The sequence below is a fragment of the Podarcis tiliguerta genome (genome assembly GCF_965153285.1).
Source record: "Podarcis tiliguerta genome assembly, chromosome: Z".
Taxonomy (NCBI): Eukaryota; Metazoa; Chordata; class Lepidosauria; order Squamata; family Lacertidae; genus Podarcis; species Podarcis tiliguerta.
This window is the reverse complement of record NC_139553.1, coordinates 13,675,511-13,695,990: the sequence shown is the minus strand read 5'-3', so window position 1 is coordinate 13,695,990 and position 20,480 is coordinate 13,675,511. Positions and strand designations below refer to the sequence as shown.

The following is a 20,480-nucleotide window of genomic DNA, read 5'->3' as shown; positions in this document are numbered from 1 at the left end:
TAGCAACCCAGAGATACGGCCTAATATGCCTTCTGCGCAGAAGTTGCGCATTTCCCAAAGATTAATACGAACTGTAGTTTATTAGAGTAGGTGGGAATCGTTGCTCCGTTAGAGGAACTACAATTCCCATGATCCTCCGGAGCGCGGGGATTCAAGCTCTTTAAATGTATGGCATGGATCTCGCCTGTAAACATTAGGGTCAGATTCCCCAAGCTTGATTAAACGGTTGCTGCTTGTACTTAGATCCCGTGGAAATCAATGGGACAAATTAGTCATGACACCATCCCATTGATTTCAGTGGGGCTCAAAATAAACCCAGCTTAGGAGCTGTATCCCCAAGGAAATTCTTCTCAAGAGCAGAACCACTGACATTTATCAAACGTCAAGTTTGTCATCATGTCCATCAATTTCGGTGGGTTTTCTTCGGAAGACGCGGATTTAGGGAGCGCTGCAGAAGGCGCCGCGACAATGATCCAGTAGGGAAGGCCGAGGGAGGGTCGCCCCGAAATTTGGTGTTGCACAGGGCAGCCGTTCCCACTCTGAGGCAGTAATGCTTCTGATACCAGTTGCCTGAAATTGCAGAACGGGAGTGCTCTGGTACTCCGATCTTGATCTGGTTGGCCTAAGGTCTTTATGGTCTGGACCTGAAGGCTCTTATGATGTTCATCCCACCAGATGTAGGGAAGAGCCTGTGGAGGATGCTGAGATTCTTCCATTGCTGGGGGGTTGGACTCGATGGCCCTTGGGGTCCCTTTCAACTCTACAGTTCTACTATGCAAGCATTTTGAAGCAAAATAGGGAGTGCAAAATGCCTGCTGCTGTTTGTGAGAGCTTGACAGATTAGTGATGTGTATGATGTGCAGCCTCATATTGCAACAGTTTGAATCCAGAAAGTAGGGCTTGAATCAGCAGTGAGGTAACTGAGCATGTGCAGACTGCAAATGACAAAATCAGGTCTATGCAAGCATGAGCAGAGAACAAAGAAATGTAAACGGCAAAAGAATGTAATTCAGTTTTTTGTTTATAGAAAAGGACTGGGGTTCTCTGTTTAGAGACTGTCTCTGTCTTATTAGAATCATTGTATGGGGCTGTCCTTTGCTGCAGCAGAGAATAAACAGGGTGCCTAGCTGGGTGCCTTGCTTCTTGTATCTCGTGGTTGCATCTTTTTTTAAATCCTACCTGGGGGAAAACACCTACATTGTGGGGGGTTGGACTAGATGATCATCAGGGTCCATTCCAACTCCACAATTCTATTATTCTAGTTAACTCGAACAGGAGGCAGTAATGACCACCAACCAGGATGGCTTTGAGAGAGGAATGGAGAAATTCATGCAGAAGGCTATCAAAACCTACTAGCCACGATGGTTTTGCCCTGCCTCCATGATTGGAAGGCAGTAATGCTCCTGAATACCAGTTGCTGGAAACCACTGAGGAGTGCTCCTGTGCTTGGGTGCTGCTTGTGAGTTTCCCACCGACATCTGGTTGACCACTATGAGAATAAAGTGCTGGATTAGATGGGCCACTGGCCTAATCAAGCAGGATGTTGTGTTCTTGTAAAATTTACCTTTGGTCTGATACAGCAGAGCTCAATCGGTCTGACCCACCTGTTAACCATGAACATGTGCTAATGCTGACAAGCGCATCATGGGTTTTTTTTAAGGTTTTTTTTATTTAAATAAGGAGAATTCTTTCATATGGAAAGAGCTAATACAATCACATATTTGAAAGGAGAAACCATAGGAACTGAAATCAAGAAGAGGAAAGAGAGAGCTCGTTGCTGCCACCAGCCTGGCGATTTCTGTCATCAGAGACATCCAGTCCATGTTAAAAAGTTGTCCCAGAAAGGTTTTTTTTTTTAAGGGGAAAAAAAACCACATCGAACATTAAAAGATATTTTAAGTTGTCAGTTGTCATTTCAAATATATGGTCTACATGAAAAGACAAATAGAAGGAAAGGCCCAAAAAAGAAAAAAAAAGTTTTACTGTACAGTTTGTGAGGTTAAAAGGAGTACAATACCCTCTTTCAGAAACGACAAATGCAATTTATACAGGACGAGGGGCATGGGGTGGGTGGGGAACTTGCTGCTTAAGAAATGTCTCAACATGCCAAAGCGAGTACCACACTGCTATTGCAATTCCCACATAACTATTCAGATGGTTACATCTTGTAGAAAAAAACCACTGGACACAAGTAGGTCTTAAGTTACAAGCATACTATATCCTAAAATAGGACCCAGACCAGTTTCATTCTTCCCACACCTAGCAGTTCCACTGCTTCAAAATGATTTGTTCATCTCATTTGATGATTCTGCTTCATCTCATGAGCTTGTTTATCCATCCACACTCCCAATGGAAAAGGAGTTGCATCTTTGCATAAAATCAGAGGCTAACCATCACCACCACCCTGCATGCAACTCAAACGAGATGTAAGGGGTCCTTGCTGGAAGTGGGGGTGCAGCTGCCAGTTTAAAACAAAGAAAAAGGAGGCAACAGCTGAACTGCAAATCTATTCTTTTAAAAGTATAGCAAAAAGGGGAGGAGAATTACATCAGTTTGGAGCAGTCTTTCAAGAGGGGCAGAGGGAGGTATGCTTTAACACAATGAGTGGGCAGGGCCACAAACAAAAATGAAATTCAGCAGGCAGAGAATTGTGTGGCTGCTGTTCTCATGCTGCGCAGGAGCTAGCCACGGATTATTCAACTTAAGGACCGCTTCACTTGAACCTGTGCAACTTCACCTTTAATTTTAGAGGGATATGCTGCAGCCTTTTCTCTGCTCCACAACTGGCCACAAACCGTGGCGTGAAAAGTAGCTAAGAACTCACAAGAGGGTTTTCAGGAGAAGGGAACCACTGCACAACGCAATGGAGGCGCAGAATCGAACACTATTTACACGTGACCGTAGCCTTAATAAAGCCTGCAGCTATGCCAGCTGGTTGGAAAACACAGTGATGCATCAGCTGCTATTGGGCTTAGAGCATGGCTGCCCCTTCTGCATCAGCCTCAGGAGCAAGACAATCCTGTCTCTGAGTGAAACATCTGCCGGAAGTAAGAGGATGCATGCAGAGTCAGTTCCGGTGTTAGGGGAGACTGAGGCAAAGCCCAGTCTTCTCTTCTATTGAATGGCGACAAAAACTACCCAGTTTGTGGAAGAGGAGCCCACTCACAGAAGATATCTCATCCACAACTGGTTTATTTCCATGGGTCAGCTGCCAGCACTATCACCAGAACTGACAAAGTCGCTGCACAAAAATGTAAGGAGGGAAGCAGAAGGCCACAGAGGTTTTATGAATCTGCTACCTCTTTCCAAATTGGTTATTATCCCCACCTTCAGCTGAAGAATGTAGCACTGAAAGAATCAAGAGACAAATTTCAACTTCTTCTTATTGATCCCCAACAGGTACTGTAAACAACACAAAGTATATCTTTTTCTAAAGTGGAAGAAAAACAAGAAGACGTGGCAAAGAAGGGACATCATTTGCATTTTTGAAAAACAAGGGTGTAAGGGGACAGCTTTCCATGTGAAAAACAAGTCCTGTGAGCTGCAGGTAACAGTAATAATGCAAATTAAACCTGCCTGTCCCCAAAAAGAGGCAATGAAAAGTAAGAGGTTGCTTATTGGCCTCTCCTTCACAGAGTAAATTCAGACATAATATATAAATAGAGCAGTGAAACATTTACTTCTTTTTTCACCTAGACCTACAACATCAAATACGTATAAATAAATTCTAGTGTTTTGTCTTGTTAAAAGAGGGTGACTTCCCCCACCGCCCCCCTCAATAGTAAGTACTGTATTTCTGATTAAATTTACACCAGGAGTTTCTGTGATATTTTGCATCTAGCAATAAACTCAAGCTCCACCAATGCCACCCTCCCCCTCGGCCTTGCGATTTGCAGAAGGACCATCTGAAAGTCATATACAAAAGAAAAAACAAGGTTTGTGTCTTCTTTAAAATACAATTAAAAGGGCATCACAAGAGCGCTAAAGGTGCAAAGCAATATGCTGGTGAGAGCAGGATTTGAGTTTGTTGAAATTTAAAATCAGTCACAGCCCACCCACCCACCCCTAAAAAATCCAAGGAAGCATTTTTATAATTGCTCATGATATTTCAAAGTAGCAGAGGCATCATGCAGAAGAAGAAAAAGAGCAAGATTATTCGGGAAATATTAACGTCACTGTCTTTGAAAAGGTGGGGTGTGGACAGGGTGAGATTCAGGGGGTGAGGAAAGAACTTCTGCAACTCCAATATTACTAAACTTCAAATCACTCTAAGATGCTAGAAGCATGGGGGGCAGCTCAGAAACCCAAGAAATAACCCTCTTGCTCCCCAGGAATGGCAATTTTATAAATTTATTTAAAAGCACCATCTATCTCAAGCCCCTTCCACGGTTTTCTATGAAGGAAAACAAACACGCAGACACACACAAAACGGTGAAGAGGAAACATTACCATGGCTGAGTTAAAACAAGCCTAGAAGTCAGGACTAAAGCTGTCCTATAAGTGTCACGGTTTTTACCAAGCTTAAGAAATTAAAAACTCTTTTAAAAAAAGAAATCCAGGAGGGTGTTCCAAATCTTGCAAATCCTCTCCCCACCACCTCTCGCAAATCCTTCTTAAATACATTCTTTGTTCAAAACATTTGTCTTTGGAACCACCAGCAGAACAACCACCAGCAGAAAAAGGCCGTTAGGACAAATTTTCAAGTTATTGTCTACAAAAGAAAGAGAATTTTCCTTCTCCACTCTAGTGTTTTTAACAAGACAAATCTAAACAGGAAATAAGTGGAAGCAATTAGTCCACTTGAGACCTCTAGTATCCTTTAAAAACACAAAACCAGACATGAAAATGGAATCCAGTATAATCCTGCCTTTTCAGAGCATGGCCACTCTGCAAGTTATGAAGAGGTTACGTTTGGTAGATACTAGAGTCACCCAAGTGCTCTAAAAGTAATTATTTGCAAAAGTGTGTGTGTTTGTGTGGATATGAGAGGGGAGGAGGAAGGAAATAAAACTCTCCCACACACAGCGATTTCTTTCATTCGCAAGGAATCAAGCCTTTGATCTGCTGTTGTGTGTTGTGCAGAAGGAGGCTTCTACCATTTTGCTTCAGTAATGGGCATGCATCTCAGCTACCAAAAGAAGTCCACTGGGTGGCATTGAACAAAGTTCTAATCAGAACAGACCTACTGAAATTAGCGTGCCTAAGTTAGTCAAGTCCATCAATTTCACGAGGTCTAACTGAAAACTGTTGACACTGGAATCAACCCAATGACTCTCAACTAACTCAGATCCCAGCAAGGCAAGAACTTCCTTGTGTAGAATCTTGAGGAGACCCCCTTGCTGCAAATCTAATTGCTTCCAGAATTTTTGTTTTTAAATATAAACAAAAACACCCCAACTCCACACAGATGTTGACCAAATCGGGGTAGATCTCATGGAATAAACGTGCTGGCATTTCTGAAATGAGAGCAATGCTGGTTTTCTTGTTCTTTTTATACTGCAAGGGGCAGGCAGGCAGAAGAGACAACAACTGGAGCAGCTACTGGACCTAGTATAAATGTCTTTCATAATGGTTTTTACTTTTAAAGCAAGTTCTGCTTCTGGTTTAACAAAGGGAACTCAAGGGAAGAGGAAGGAAATGAAGCATGTCCTAAGCCATCAAATGCCTTTACCTATCCCAAGTGTGGGGAACCTGTGGCCTTCCATATGTTGCTGAACAACAACTCCCATCAACCCCAGAAAGCATGGCCAATGGCTAGGGAACCGTCATTCAATAACAGGGCCAAAAGGGTTCCCCACACATTTATCCTATATTTTACTTGAAAGGATTTTAAAGAGCCAAGGGCTAATCCCTGCCCAATGAGATCAAGCAGGCGCCTTCATTGTACTCTTTTTGGCACCTGCTAAAAACATTCGTGTTTAGACAAGCCTACCCTGATGCTTAGAAAGTTGAGGTAATTTTAATATGTTTGAGCATTTTAACTTAGGGTTAAAATTTTAACTTGGGGTTAAAATGGGTTGTAATTTTGCCTCAATTTTACTGTGTTGTTTTTTTCACCTTTTGTAAACCGCTTTGAGGATTTTCTACAATCATGCGGTATTTAAAGGTAAAGGGACCCCTGACCATTAGGTCCAGTCGTGACTGACTCTGGGGTTGCAGCACTCATCTTGCTTTATTGGCCGAGGGAGCCAGCTTTATTGGCCAAGGGAGCTTCCGGGTCATGTGGCCAGGATGACTAAGCCGCTTCTGGCAAATCAGAGCAGCGCACGGAAACGCCGTTTACCTTCCAGCCGGAGCGGTACCTATTTATCTACTTGCACTTTAACGTGCTTTCAAACTGCTAGGTTGGCAGGAGCAGGGACCGAGCAACGGGAGCTCACCCCGTCACGGGGATTCGAACCGCAAGCGGTATATCAATTTTATGAAATAAACAAATAAGGGCTAAGCATTGACACAGCCTCAATTTAAAAGGAGCGTAGAAAGCTCAACATATCACACAGGAACTGTTTTCCATACATCCCCTCTGCCCAAAGTGGGAGCACCCAGGTACATGATTTAGATTTGGGGGAGGGGGGTGTCATTTTTCAGAAGGCAAAGAGTAGAAGACAAGAAGAGAAGGAAATGCAAGGGAACTTAGAAACGTCCTGCTATAAAAACAAAGACACAGCATCCTGTTTTGCTTTAAAAACCTTGGAGGCCTGTTTTTTTTTGTTATTAAAAAATAAAATAAAATCCAGCACACTCCTGATCTCGTTACCGCTCAGCTGACACAAAGAGGAGAAGGGTGGGCTCCATCCCCCCAAAAGCGGTCACTGCTATTTGCAAGTGGGAGCAAGGAAAAGGAAAGAACAAAAGCCACCAGAGCCACTCAAGTCATTTTCGGGGAGGGGGGACAGCAGCAGCGGTACAGCAGGAATGGTTGCCTTTTGTTGTTGTCATTGGAAAGCAAGCAGGTCCACATCAAAATCCACGGCTCAAAGAACTGCTTTGTTGGGAGGAGGACTCTGACGAGACCAACGCTTCAGGCAGCTGACAGATAAGTTGCGGTAAAGCCGGGGAGGGTGGCAAGGAGTCTCAGCACAGCCGGTGGCCAGGGTGGAAAATGTGGAGTGATTTGCAGAGCCTTCTCACTCTCTCTTTCTATGGTGTGTGTGGAGTATAACGAAGTTGACTGGCATCCTGGGGCTGGGGAAGAGGGTGGGTTGGTGGCATAGTTGCTTAGGCCTTGCTCTCCTCCACTTTGACCGCCTGAGGCTTGATGGCTCCCGTGCGCACCGGTTTAATCAGACTGGCAGAAGGGGGCTCTGGAAGTTTCACCACTCCAAGGCTGCCTTTGCTTTCGTCCAGTCGCTGTTTTGCCTGCTGGGATATATGAAGGAGAGAGAGAGAGGGAGAATATGAAAACAAAGGAAGGAATTGGGCACCTGAGAGATCATGCTTGACCTGCAAGCACACTCAGTGCACTGAGACCCTCCAATCCCCTGCAATGAAAATATTTGCTTAGAATATAGTGATGCGGATTAAATCAGCCTTGCAAGTAAGTCTGGCATTTTTTAATTTTTTAAATACTAAGAGGCTAGTAGCCTGAGAGCTGCAAAGGGGGAGAAACACCCCTTCTCTGTGGCTGTGGAAATGCAAGCTAATTATTAAAACGACAATAATGTATCCCTTCTAGCAAAGAAATGCTTTATTCTCTGTGGCCAGCATGGAAATGCCCACTCACAGAATTATTCGTTTATATGTACATTCAGATTATTTGGGGCAGAGTGCTCCTAACCTTCAAAAGGATATTATTACTACTAATAACAATTTCATGTATATCTGTATTTTTCCTCCAAGTTCAAGGTAGTTATATGGTTCTCCCTTTCCTCATTTAATTCCCACCCCCCACAGCCTGGGAGGGTAGATTACGTGAACAGGCAGTGAATGACCCAAGGCTACCCAGTGAGCTTCTTGCTTGAGGCAGGGGATTTGAACTCTGGTCTCCCAACTCCTAGCCCAACACTCTAACCGCCACATCACACTGGCCCTCAGTGGACAGATGGGAGTGGAGGTGTCTCTGCCAGGAGTGGGGAGCCCTACTGCCAAGTGGGGGAGCCCACTGATAGAAAGTGCCCCCACAGCACGTGCAAGAATAGCAGGTGGAAACTATGGCTGCTGGTACCCCCTAAACGGGCAGCTTCAGGGGTGGAATGAAGTTCTGGGATGCTACGGGACCCAGAATAACGTCTGCAGCAGAAGGTTTTTCAGGTGCCGCAGGCCTTCGATCAGGAACCCTGTGAAAGTCATATCCACAACATACATGTAACACATATTGAAAGAACATAGCTTCCTCCCCACAATCCTGGTAATGGCAGTTTACACTCTATAAAGCTACAATTCCCAGCACCCTTAACAAACAATAGCTCCCAGGATTCATCTGGGGAAGTCATTTGTTTTAAATGTATATGCTTTGGATGTGACCCAAGCCTCATCCAAGTTTCAGGTGAAAAGAGGCAAGAGTAGGCCTTTCCCAGAATCCTCCTGGCCCAGAAAACCAGGTGACAGCAGAGAGCCAATCTCAAGCCACCAGTTTCTGCTGCTTGCCTCACGTCCTACCTACCCTCGCCTCATTGGTCTCTGCTCACCCCTTGGCAGCCATTGTGAAGAGGAATGTGGCAGCCATTGCAGCAGCCATTTTTGTGAGGACTACATACATACAAGGGAGCTTTTGCCTTTACCCTTACCTGCTGGATGTAATGCCCCTGCACAGAGTTCATATTGACGGCCGGTCCAGAGGGCTTCCCACTGGGGCTGGCAGAATTAGGCCTGCAGGGGGGCGAAAAGAAAACACACACACACAGACAGACACATACACACACACAAAGGTTAAGACAGAGCAAGCAAAGACAGAGGGAATCACCACCTCAAAAATCAAGAACGAGCTCAGCAGGCAGGCCCCGGAGGGGGCAGTCACAATTAAAAGAGGGTTGCCTGTGGACTCCACATTTTTTTTTTATCCACCTCACAGATGTTCAAGTGTTTGCCAGGAGTCAGGGGCATGTTCCCCCCACCACGAGTCCTGTTTCATTTTACCTACCTCCCCACACTTCTGGAGCCCCGACATGTCCAGCACAATGCTCACCAACGATCCTTTCTCTGCTGAAATGTCAAAATTCCACCACAAAACAAAACAAAAATCAAATCAAATGCCGGCTGCCGGAACTGCGCAAATCCAGTGCCTCAGAGAGTCAAGACCCTTAATTTTATGTAACGCATCCCACAGACAAACAAAGTGCAGGAATGAAACATAGATAAACTAAACAGCCCAAAAAGGCAAGGAAGGAGGCTCTGTGTCTCACATCCACACCGTACATTTAAAGTGCAATGATACCAAGTCACGGCTTTCCCCCAATGATTCAGGAGAGCTATTTATTAAAGCTGCTTATAGTCTTTATGATACCTTCCCCTTCATTGCCCTCACAGAGTTACAATTCTCAGAGTTACCTGGGAATAGAGATTGAGTGCTAAACCACTTTGGGAACAGTAGCTTTGTGAGGAGAATTAAGGGTCTCTTAACAACTTTCAGAACCCTTAACAAACTACAACTCTCATAATTCTTTTGGGGAAGCCATGTGGTAAAGTGGTATCATAAGGCTTTATATGTAAGCTGTGAATGTGGCTTCAGTTACGGAAATGCCTTAAGCAACTCAAGAGGTTGCCATAACATTACTGAGTAAAATTCCTAGAAAATGTGACATTTGGGGTTGGATAATGAATCTCAGACCCAGAGGCCAAATGCAGTCTCCAAGGCCTTGCTTTCTGGCTCTCAGGACTTTCTCCAGGCCACACCTTCTCAGCGGTCTTGCCCTGCACCCTCCTTGAGTCTTTTTGCCTGGCTGGAATGTGTCCCTTGAACTGAGATTGTGCCTTTGCTTGTTTGGATGGGAGGACAGAGAGGTGTTTGTGCATGCAGAAATTAGTCAACTCTACAAAAGTAGTATTTATATTCATTGCTCTACTCCCTTTTATCTCAGGCCCTGACTACCACCAGTATGTGGCTCCCTGAAGGTGATCCATAAGTACTCAGAGCAGGTCTACTGAAATCAATGTAACGTTAGTCATGTCCATCAATTACAATGGGTCTATTCTGAGTAGGACTAACATTGGATGCAAGCAGGAATTCCCAGACCCCAAGAGGAGTGCCCTTGTTCAGCCTTGAAATCACTTTGAGAATAAAATATGGGCCATGATGGAGTCATTTCCTTTACCCAGCCCTCTTCTGCATCTGGCTCCTAGAAGGCTGCCCATGAGGAAATGTGGCCCCCACCTCTGATTTAGCACTCTGGTGCGCATGAACCCGAGTGTTAGGTATGAAGTATACCTTGTGGCTTAAAAACCAAGGGTTGCTTTCAACTAAGCCCTACTCATGGTAGACCCATTATAATTAATGAACCCAAATTAGTCATGTTTATTAACTTCAGTAGATATACTCTGAGTAGGACCAGCACCAGATACCACCCAAATTCTGGTTTACTGAGCAGACCAGCTTCATAAACCATGGGTTGAAGCTGGCTTGTTAAGAACCTGACTAGGGTTGTTTTAAATCACAGTCTGTGGTCTCTATGCAAGGACAACCCAAGATTCATGGAAACTGAAACTACACAGAGCAGAAAGCTTTCTCCTGGACACATGGGAGGAGGAGAGAGCATCTGAGCCTGAGTTCACTTAGGCTCATTCCCGCTCATGCATGTAGTACTAAACCATGGTGAAATGAGGACCAGCTCAGCCTGACTGGCTCTTTTACATCAAGTGTAGGGGGACCTGTAGCTCTCCATCAACCCCAACCAACCAAGTTCAAGCAGGCAAGGGATTATGGATCCAACCCAATGGATTTGAAGCAAGCTTTTTAGATCAGGTGTGGGGAACCTGTGACCATCCAGATGTTGCTGGACTACAATTTCCATCATCTGAGACCACTCTCGTGTTGCTTGGCTGGGGCTGATGGGAGTTGCAGTCCAACCACACAGCTTCTCCATCCCTGTGCTACCAAAGTAAATGTGCAAGAAGCATCCCCATCCAGGTTAGAGGAAAGGCAAGCTGCCTTGTACAGAGTCAGAACACTAGTCTAGCTAGCTCAATACTATCTACACTGAAAGGCAGTGGTTTTCAGAGAGCGAGTCTACCTGCCATCCTTACCTGGAGATGCCTTTAGGAATTGAACCAGGAACCTTCTGCATACAAAGCAGATGCTCTGCCCCTGAGCTAGGATCCTTAGTCAAATAATGCTATCAATATCCACAGCTATTTATACAGCCAATTAAAACGCCAAGCAATCATAATTGTTGACAGCGGGACAGGGAAAATGGTTTCAGAAGGGGAATCTTTCACACTGGAGATGCTGGGGATTGAATCTGGGACCTTCTGCAGGCAAAGCAGGTGGAATATTGTTTACCCACAGTCTTTCCCTTCTGTAAGCAAAAACAGTGGGGATGTCTTTTTAAGGTTACACTTCCCCTCTGCAGATTTTACGACTGTATTAGAAATAATAAAATGTTAAAAATCTGCAAATGAGAAAATCAGGGGCACCTTTTCAGGAGATCATTAAAATAAAACCTGATTAAGCTAACTGGATCTCACTAAATGCAACTCAGAGGAGACCAATGAAATTAAGGTTAGGCATACCCATCAATTTCAGTGGATTGACTGAGTAGAACTAACCCATCAATTTCAGTGGATTGACTGAGTAGAACTAACACTGGATAGAACCCCTAAATAAACCTTGTTTAACATGTAAGTTTCTTAAGATTAGAATTTAATTAACAAATTTCACAGGCATTTATACATGCAAATTTGGGAGGGGGGACCTTTCCCTTTCCCTGCCCTCTCTCTATCCCACTCAACAAAAATAAACCTGCAGCAATCAAAACTGTATTTCACCTGTATGTGTGAGGCGATGGAATGGACCCTGCTGTGGGAGCATTCTGTTTTGTGTCTGCAAAGTGGAATCCTTTCATTTCTACATGCGAGGACTGGAAGGAGAAAGGAACAGATTGCAGGGTTATTTCCTTTTCACAAAAATACTTCACCATCTTGAGGATGGGAAAGAGATTCTGGCTCAGTTTCAGCCATTATCCCAAACCATAGGCCCCAGCTGCACTATACATTTAAAGCAGTTATCATGCCATGTCCAACAGCCATGGCTCCCCACAGACCAAAGAATCCTGGGAGCTGTACTTTGTTAAGGGTGCTGAGAGCTGTTAGGAGACTCCTGTTCTCTTCTCAGAGCTACAATTCCCGGAGTGGTTTAACAGTCAATTCCTCTTTGCAGGGAACTCCAGGAACTGTAGCTTTGTGGAGGGGAATTGGGGGTCTTCTAAGAACTCTCAGCTCACTTAACAAACTACACTTCCCAAGATTCTTTGAGTGAAGAAAAGACAAGACATGCCTTAAATGTACAGTGCAGAGGGGACACGACAGTCACAATTACAGACCAATTCTCTCCCATGACTTTGTCTAATCTCCTTACCACATTGTGGAGGGATGAGCTCTACATGTTAGGGATACATTGTGTGGCAAAGTACTTCCTACTGTCTGTCCAGAATCTACTGCCAAACAAATTCACTCTGGATGACCTTGAGTTCTACTGCAGTGGCAGAGGTGGGATTTGAGTCTCTCCAGATCATTCATGACTTTATAAAAACCTGTTTCACATCTCTCTCTCTCCTAGTCATCTTTCTCCCCCCCCCCCTCCAACCTTTGAGATAAGTAAGAAAACCCAAGTTGTTTGGCAAATGACAACTGCGCGGTAACTGGAAGCCAACGCAGATCTTGTTAACATGCTCGCCACACTCCTAAATCTGTCAGGAGATGAGATGCCATATGAATTGCTTGAAGCTTCTTGGAATGAGTTCAAGGGCAACTCCATGCAGGGTGCATTACAGTAGTGTAGCCTCGAGGTTGTGAATTTGAAAAAGTATGTTAATAACAGAAATAGGTTATTTTTTTTAAAAAATCAATTAACATATATACACACCCTGTGGGTCCTTACCTCCCTGCTCGAAGCAAGGACAGGCGGCTGAGAACCAGGCGAGAGAATTCTGCGAGGAGCTCCAACAGACAGGTTCTGGCCTTGGGGGAGCTGGATGGACTGTGGCAATATCAGGGGCTGTTGGCCAGAACCGTAACGGGCCATCGGGAGCTGGGAGCCCGGCATTGACATTGTTAGCTGCGTGTTAATGAGCAGACAGTTACTTGAGAGGCAATGATGAGAAGTAGCCACACAATGCTGCTTCCCAGGGACCATAACAGTTTTGGCGTTGGGAATAGCTAATTCCCAAGATAAAAACTTTTTATCTTTTGAGAAGTGCCCAGGGGACCCCCCCCCCCCGTCTCTTCTCACCAACCCCTCCCCTGGATCATCCCACCCAGACAAAGAATGCACACACACACACACACCACTTTTCCAAGGAATCTGGCAAAATAATTCACCTGAGCCTTGAAACGCACATAGAGATGAAAGAGGAAACGAGAAAGAACATTGTTCTTCCAACTTCCGCCTTCTGTTCTATGCACTTTTCACGGGGCAAAAGACAACCACCAGCACCACATCACTGATACAACTTTTTTTGCTGTAGTCACTTAGTAGCCTTCTATCTCCTACAGCAATTGCATTTATTCTCTGTCAATTGAATTGTTTGATTCTTGTATTTCTGTCTTATATGAGCTATGTACTGAGTGAACCTACAAACTACTAAATTTCTAGCTTATCTGTCTGCATGAAGGAAAGGTAATGTAACGGAGCAAGACAGATTTAACCCCTTGACCGGTGGCCTCTCTTTCTGTGCTATGAGCTAATGACGTATTGTGTTTGAAAAAACCCTGTAAAAGCATTGTTAAAATGTGTCTCTGGGGCAGTTCCCTAAACTGGTGGTTCACTGAACTACTGGTTTTGGAGGCTGCCCTACTGCAACAGCTCCTCTAACAAATTGGGTCCCTACCGGATAATGAGTTTGTATATCTCTCTTGGTTGCGTTTTTCTTTTAAGGTGTTATTCCCTCGCCTGGGCATGAACCATTAAGATGTGGCTTACAAGTAAATTCTTACCACATCATGACCAAAGGAGCAGCAAGAGGGGAGGGGGTTAAGAGGCTTTGTAGGGAACAAAGGAAGCTCTCAAGGGCGCCACTGGTGACCCCTGGTTTAAACCATGTTTCCTGGATCATACACAATGACGAGCCAGGAAAGTGAAATTAAACCATGGTTTATCCGCCTTCCCAGCCGCACATGAGGAAGAAATGAGGGGAGAGCATATACAGAATGCGCAACCACTAATTCCTTCCTCCAGCCAACGGTAATGTTTGCTGATATTTAATACTTTTCACAAAAAAGATGCTTTGTAGTGGTGAAAGGATTCTGCAGGGATAAAACCTCCCCTCCCCATCTGCCTCTCAGTTTCCTCCAACCGTGTCTACAAGAGTATCTCATCCTGAAGTCTTCTGTTTGCTATAAAAGGATTAAGCCGCGCACCAACTTTCCGCCAAATTATCTTAAGTGCTTCAATGCCAGATGGCCTTTCAAAGGGGCCTTCCCAAACCTGTTACGGTTTGTTTCCTGAAAGCAACGAGCGTCTTGAAGAGCCACATGCTTGCTGTTGCATCTGGATCAATTTACTCCTCATATATTCCAATTTTAAAAGGTAAGAGAAGCATAGCTCAGAGACGCTGGAAGTAATCTGACGTCTGAACAACTCACACAGGTAAAACTGGGGTGTTCAGATAAAAGCAACCAGGTCTATACAGGGGTGGCAAAGCCTCAGGCTCAGGGGCTAACTGCAGCCTCCCCATCTGGCTCTTGGCTCCCTCCCCAGGTCACCAGTCCTGTTGCTGCAGTTCTTTTGTTTGACTGGAATGTGTCCTCGATTATGCTGGATGGCAGTGGGGGTTATGTTGGATGGCAGTGGGGGTGGCAGAAGGACCCTCCACCCACACACACACACACTTCCACATGACTGGAATGTAGACTACTATTATACACACAGGTCCTGCTTTCCAAACATAATGTGTTCCCAGGAAATTGTTCATTAGGTGAGCTGATGATTTCCATTATTTCCTATGGGAACCTTTCTAGTACATTCTTTCTCCCTCCATACTTTTTGCCTGAAGCTGCTGCAAAAGCCAAACAAAAATGTTAATTCTTTGTGTCTGGATAACTAAGATTTCAGAGAGCAAGCGTTCTGGTAGCGGGACCTGCATGTACAAAGAACCACACACACACAAAACTGGAGATGCTCCCCAACCCCACCTCTATACTTCTGTGCCAGTTCTAAAACATCAAACTAAGCAACTTTTGAAAACCATCTGTGTCCATGAAACCCCTCTGGTGCAAACAGAAGAATATCAGCACCTGTCTACTCTACTATCTTTTTAGACATGCGCAAAGGTAAGCTTCATGTCTCAAGCCACATTTTGGCAAATATTTTTTCCAGGCAGGAAGCTAGCAACTCCTTATCAATGCAAGCACAGGAGTGGGGGGGTTGGGAAGAGACAGAATGATACGCACACTGAGCACCAGCCTCATGACAGCAGCAGAGCCCTGACCTGTGTAAGCTGCGATTCCATCATCTGTGAGGCTCCCATACCGGGAGCCTGGTTGATCTGGCCTTCATACACCAGGGTCTGGCTCCCGTTAACTGGCTGATAAGGGGATCCGGATTGAGTTTTCACCATTTCCAAAGGCTGCATGCCTGGGAAGGCGGAATATGGAGGCTTCAGGGCAGTGCCCCCAGTCAGGACCACGGTGTTGGGTTGGGAGAGGCTGGGATGCATGTAGACCTGAGACCTAAAAGGATGCAAGGCAGATGTGCACAAACCTCAGTGTTTGCCTTGAGTTTGCTGATACCTTCCTTTCGTGCATAGGTGGTACTGTTTTGGCCACGTCTGAGTGAGACATTGAGGTAGGATTTAGGAATGTTGGCTGCCAGCTCTGGGTCTCTGCTATTCATATCCAACTTCTATGCTCCAGGTTATGTACACAGTATATTTTACAACTCTATAAAGTCCTGTGCCAAGAGGAGAATTCCGTATCCTGTGCAAATTCATTTAATTGTGTTTTGCCCAGCCTTCTTGGGCCTCAGGGCCCTTTTGTGTATCTGAGAAACTGTTGTGGGGACCACAACATTTCACAGAAGGGAAAACAGGTAATTCTAAGAAACTTCTCTCTCTCTCTCTCTCTCTCTCTCTCTCTCTCTCTCTCTCACACACACACACACACACACACAACCACCACTAACATAAACAAGCATCCTATCTACACACTCAAAATAAATAATAGAGACCAAAAAAGCAGGGAATGCCTGTCCCCCCCATAAAAACCCCCAAACAACTGTTTTTTAAAAACGGGTTGATCAGAGCAGAGGGGCCAAGCGGGTAGTAGTTTAAGGGTACCAGTCTGGGGACCCCAGATGTAGGGTTGTAGTCAATGCTAGTCCCACCCAGAGTAGACCTACTGAAATTAAGTCGTGACCCACTCATTTCAGTGGGTCCAAACAATCAATCATCAAACATTTCTATAATTTCCATTCTGCTTCCACTACTAAGAAAACCTACTGCTAATTTCCCTTGCTTGTGTGAAACAGGGGTGTGGGGGGTCCCCCCCCCCCAGAAGCAGCATTTCATTCTCTGAAGAAGTCGATTGAGCCCTAGCCGATTGGGGTGGGGGGGGAGAGGGGAGGAAGGAGGGACTTGCTTGGGATCCCATTACCTGAAGGGCTGGATTGAGCTATAGATCTCCTGGGACTGTGAAACAGGAAGGCCACCTCTCAGACTGAGTTGAGCCTGGGCTTGCAAGGACGTGTGAAGAGAGAGGGGGATCTGCTGAGCAGCTGCAGCCTACAAAGAGTATGAAAAAACAACAAGAAGGTGAGATCAAGGCAGCAAGCTTCCTGGACCAAAAGAGAACGGAAGCATCTTGTGGCGCAGACTACCATTTTTGCTTCCATGAAAACCTGCTGCTCTTGACTTCATATCCCTCTCCCTCTTTGGGTTCCCTCCTCTCTATTATTTACTGGCAAATACCCATCAGGTGATGGCATTCATGGCTTCAAGCCTCTTGGCAGGCAGTTGGAATTATTCAAAAGCACTCAAAACTCTCTGATTTTGGCAACAACAGGCAAAGAATGAGCTACAGCTAGGTGCATGCAGCAGAGCTAACACTCTAAGTCTGATAAATGCCAACTTTCACATGCGAGCACTGCCAATCCCACATAGAATTCTGCAAAAGTCTAAAAAGAGGTATATCTATTTCTTCACTTTTAGGCAGATGGTAGGGGAGGCTGCTGCTGTAGCTATCAACGTTCACCAGCACCATCTCAGTGTTTTGAGACGAGCCCCCAAATCTGCCTGGCAGCTCTGTCATCATGCAAGATTGTCAAAGGTTTTTATTCCTTTTTGTTTTTGCACCTTGTCTTGCTGTTTGCTGTTCTGGACTCATTTTGGAGGAAGGGCAGGGTAAAAATCCAGGGCCGTATGCAACACTCTCTGTCTGCCAGTGGACGGGCGAGCTTTAATGTTAAGCAGAGGAGGAATCCAACACAAGAGCTGCAACAGCAGAAACTTGCCAGGGAACAGGCTGTGCAATGTTTTGTGCAACTAAGTCACCAGCAGTCTGCTTGGATGCATTCTCTTGCACAGCAATGTTCCACCACTGGTGCAAAACATTTTTGCCAGTGGAAACACATATACCGCTAAGAGGATTTAACTCAGTGCTACATTGGTTAAAACTCCTTAGAATCAGCCATCAACTTTTCCAGGTCCAGGATCCACCTTTAACCCAAAAATGTATCCAAGGACCTGTTTCTTAATCTCCTGCCCTTATATATTTGTTCAGCCGTGGTGCTGCTGCCATGACCTACCACAGAAAGGACAACAGCCCAGTGGTGGATCTCAACCCACCAGTCAAAGACCAGTGCCTTAGATGGTGATGATTATGAAGATAATAACACTCCTTGATAACACATTTGCACAAACGCAGCAATAAGAACAACTTCCCTTAATAATACATATGCACAGGCCCAGTCATAATAAATACAATATTAACAACGTTCCTGGATAACATATCTGCACAGACCCAGTTGACTTGCCTGCTGGTAGCTCTGCTGTTGGGGTATTGTCTGGGGGACGAGACGTGGCTGGCTGGCAAAGACGTGTCCATCTAGATACAGGGGTGGGATGTGGTTACCTAGAATCATATTTTTTTCAGAGAGAGGGGGGGAAATGGCAAACAGTTAATCCCATTCACTCCGGAGAGGCGGGGAAGTGGGTAGAAGAAGGCGTTTCTGCTCACCATCTCCCTTCCACCCGGCCATCAAAGATACAGGGGTCCCACCCCATACTGAACTCCAGAATCCTACTTCTGCACTCCTTTGCCATAACGGTCCTAAATGCAAAGGGAGGCAGGTTAATGGGGCAGGAAAAGAAGGGGGAAAGTGACCTACGAAAAGGGCACACACGTCTGTCCTCTCTTTCCCACCTGTTTTGAGTATTCCTAGACTGCCCTTTATATGACTGGATAAAAAGCTTTCAGGGAATACAAGCAAATAGCATTTCCTTTCACCAGACACACTCCCACATTACAGATCTCAAAGGGTTGCAAATCTGATGCCGGTCCTACTCAGAGCAGACCCACTGAAATGAATGGACATAACCCATTTAGTCTTATTGATTTCAATGGATCTGTTCCAAGTAGCACACAACCCTTAGCAAAGTATTACTAGAAATCATGACGTAATTGGAATGGGTTGTATCCTCCTTGTGGTCTTGTTCAAAGCAGGCTCACTGAAATTAATGGAAATGACTAACGGAGGCCCCATCTGCTCAGTACATTTAAAGCATTAAGATACCACTTTGATAAGTTATGGTTTCTCCAAAGAACCCTCAAACTGTGGTTTGTTGAGGGTGCTGAGAGTTGTTAGAACACCCCTATTCCCCTCATAAAGCTACAATTCCCAGAGTTCCCTGAGAAGAGGGACTGACTGTTAAACCACTCTGGGAATTGCAACTCTGAGAAAGGAACAGGGGTCTCCTAATAACAAACTACAATTCCCAGCATTCCTTAGGGAAAGCCATTGACAGTTCAAAGTGGTATAAATAGTGATGTAAATGTACAGTGCAGAAGGAGGCTATTTTAGGTCTGTTAATTTCAGTGGGTCTGGTCTGAGGAGGACTAGTACTGAATACAACCTGAAGTATTCTATTTCAACATATATATATGATAAAAGGATGTCGATATAGATATGACCAATACAAAATCTGTTTACATCTTACTGAAATAGACACAACCCACAACCAGATGGGTTGGAAATAGTAGGGGAAGGGGATAACATGAGGCAAAACATGGACATCTGTTAATACCCAAACATCTAGTGTGGTGTAGTGGTTAGTGTCTTGGACATGGGAGACCAGAGTTCAAATCCCCTACTCAGCCATGAAGCTCACAGGGTGACCTTCGACCAGCCATTGCCTCTCAGCTTAACCTACCTCACAAGGTAGTTGCAGAGATAAAATGAAGAGGAGCCCGCTGGAGGAAATGTGGGATATAAATGTAATAAACAAAATAAAACAAAATACGGTAACAAAATAAGAGGCGGCTAAAAACTTTTAAAACTATAAAGCAGAGTAAGTAACATTAACTTAAAATGCCTAGGGAAACAATAATTTAAAATAAATATTGTAACCTGGGACTGAACTGATGGCAATGTGGTACCAGTCGTATCTCACTGGAGAGGACACGCTAAACTTGAGGGCGCCACCATAGAAACGGCTGTTTCCTTTGCAGCGACATAACACACTTCCCCAAGGGAAGGTACTCAGAAAACAGACAACATTAAGACACCTTAAGGCTACTCAACTGACCATCTTAAGACAGGGCAGACGTATTTGGAAGAGATGCTATTTCAGGTATTTGGGTTCCAAGACACATGCAATGTTAATAGGTAAACGACAGCATCATGCACTGGGATCAAAAGCGAAGAGGCAGCCAGTGCTGTTTTTTAAAAAGTGATGTGATATGAATTCATGTGGCTGAATCAAATCCTGCACTCCCTGCACCTTCCATCTTGTCTTCAATAGCAGACGCACATAGATTACATTACAGTAATCCAACCAGAAGGTTACTGGAGCATAGATCACTGTGACCAGGTCATCCCTGTCTAGGAAAGGCTGCAGGAAGCAAACCAGCTCAAGCTAATAAACCAGTGCCTCATGCTACCAAGGGCACTGGGGCCTCAAATGACAACACTTGAACAGGTTTTGCAAGTCTCTGTGAGTGTCTGGATTGAGTTCAAGGTTACTTTTTATACAGTGGTACCTCTGGTCACATGCTTAATTTGTTCCGGAGGTCTATTCTTAACCTGAAACTGTTCTTAACCTGAGACACCACTTTAGCTAATGGGGCCTCCCACTGCCGCTGCACCATTTCTGTTCTCATCCTGAAGCAAAGTTCTT

At 44.8% G+C, this 20,480-nt stretch overlaps 2 protein-coding genes across 21 annotated transcripts in view; both read right to left on the bottom strand.

Annotated features, from left to right (window-relative positions):
• The window catches only part of LOC310669594 (uncharacterized protein), a 570,356-nt gene that overhangs the window by 162,133 nt on the left and 387,743 nt on the right, over positions 1–20,480 (bottom strand). The window lies entirely within an intron of this gene.
• PRRC2B (proline rich coiled-coil 2B) overlaps positions 1,962–20,480 on the bottom strand; it is a gene marked incomplete at its 3' end in the record, with an annotated part of 67,803 nt that continues 49,284 nt past the window's right edge. For 3 of the 20 annotated variants that reach the window (XM_083423310.1, XM_083423296.1, XM_083423307.1), the window contains exons 26-33: positions 18,322–18,414; positions 18,119–18,216; positions 16,741–16,868; positions 15,579–15,819; positions 13,016–13,207; positions 11,920–12,011; positions 8,727–8,808; positions 1,962–7,362 (exon numbers count right to left, since the gene is read on the bottom strand). In XM_083423310.1, the coding sequence (XP_083279436.1) occupies positions 7,219–7,362; positions 8,727–8,808; positions 11,920–12,011; positions 13,016–13,207; positions 15,579–15,819; positions 16,741–16,868; positions 18,119–18,216; positions 18,322–18,414 (1,070 nt within the window). Of the gene's footprint in view, positions 7,363–8,726; positions 8,809–9,079; positions 9,142–11,915; positions 12,012–13,015; positions 13,208–15,578; positions 15,820–16,740; positions 16,869–18,118; positions 18,217–18,321; positions 18,415–20,480 lie in introns of those variants that run through there. The other 17 variants (XM_083423301.1, XM_083423300.1, XM_083423302.1 and 14 more) reach the window with 13 other exon arrangements.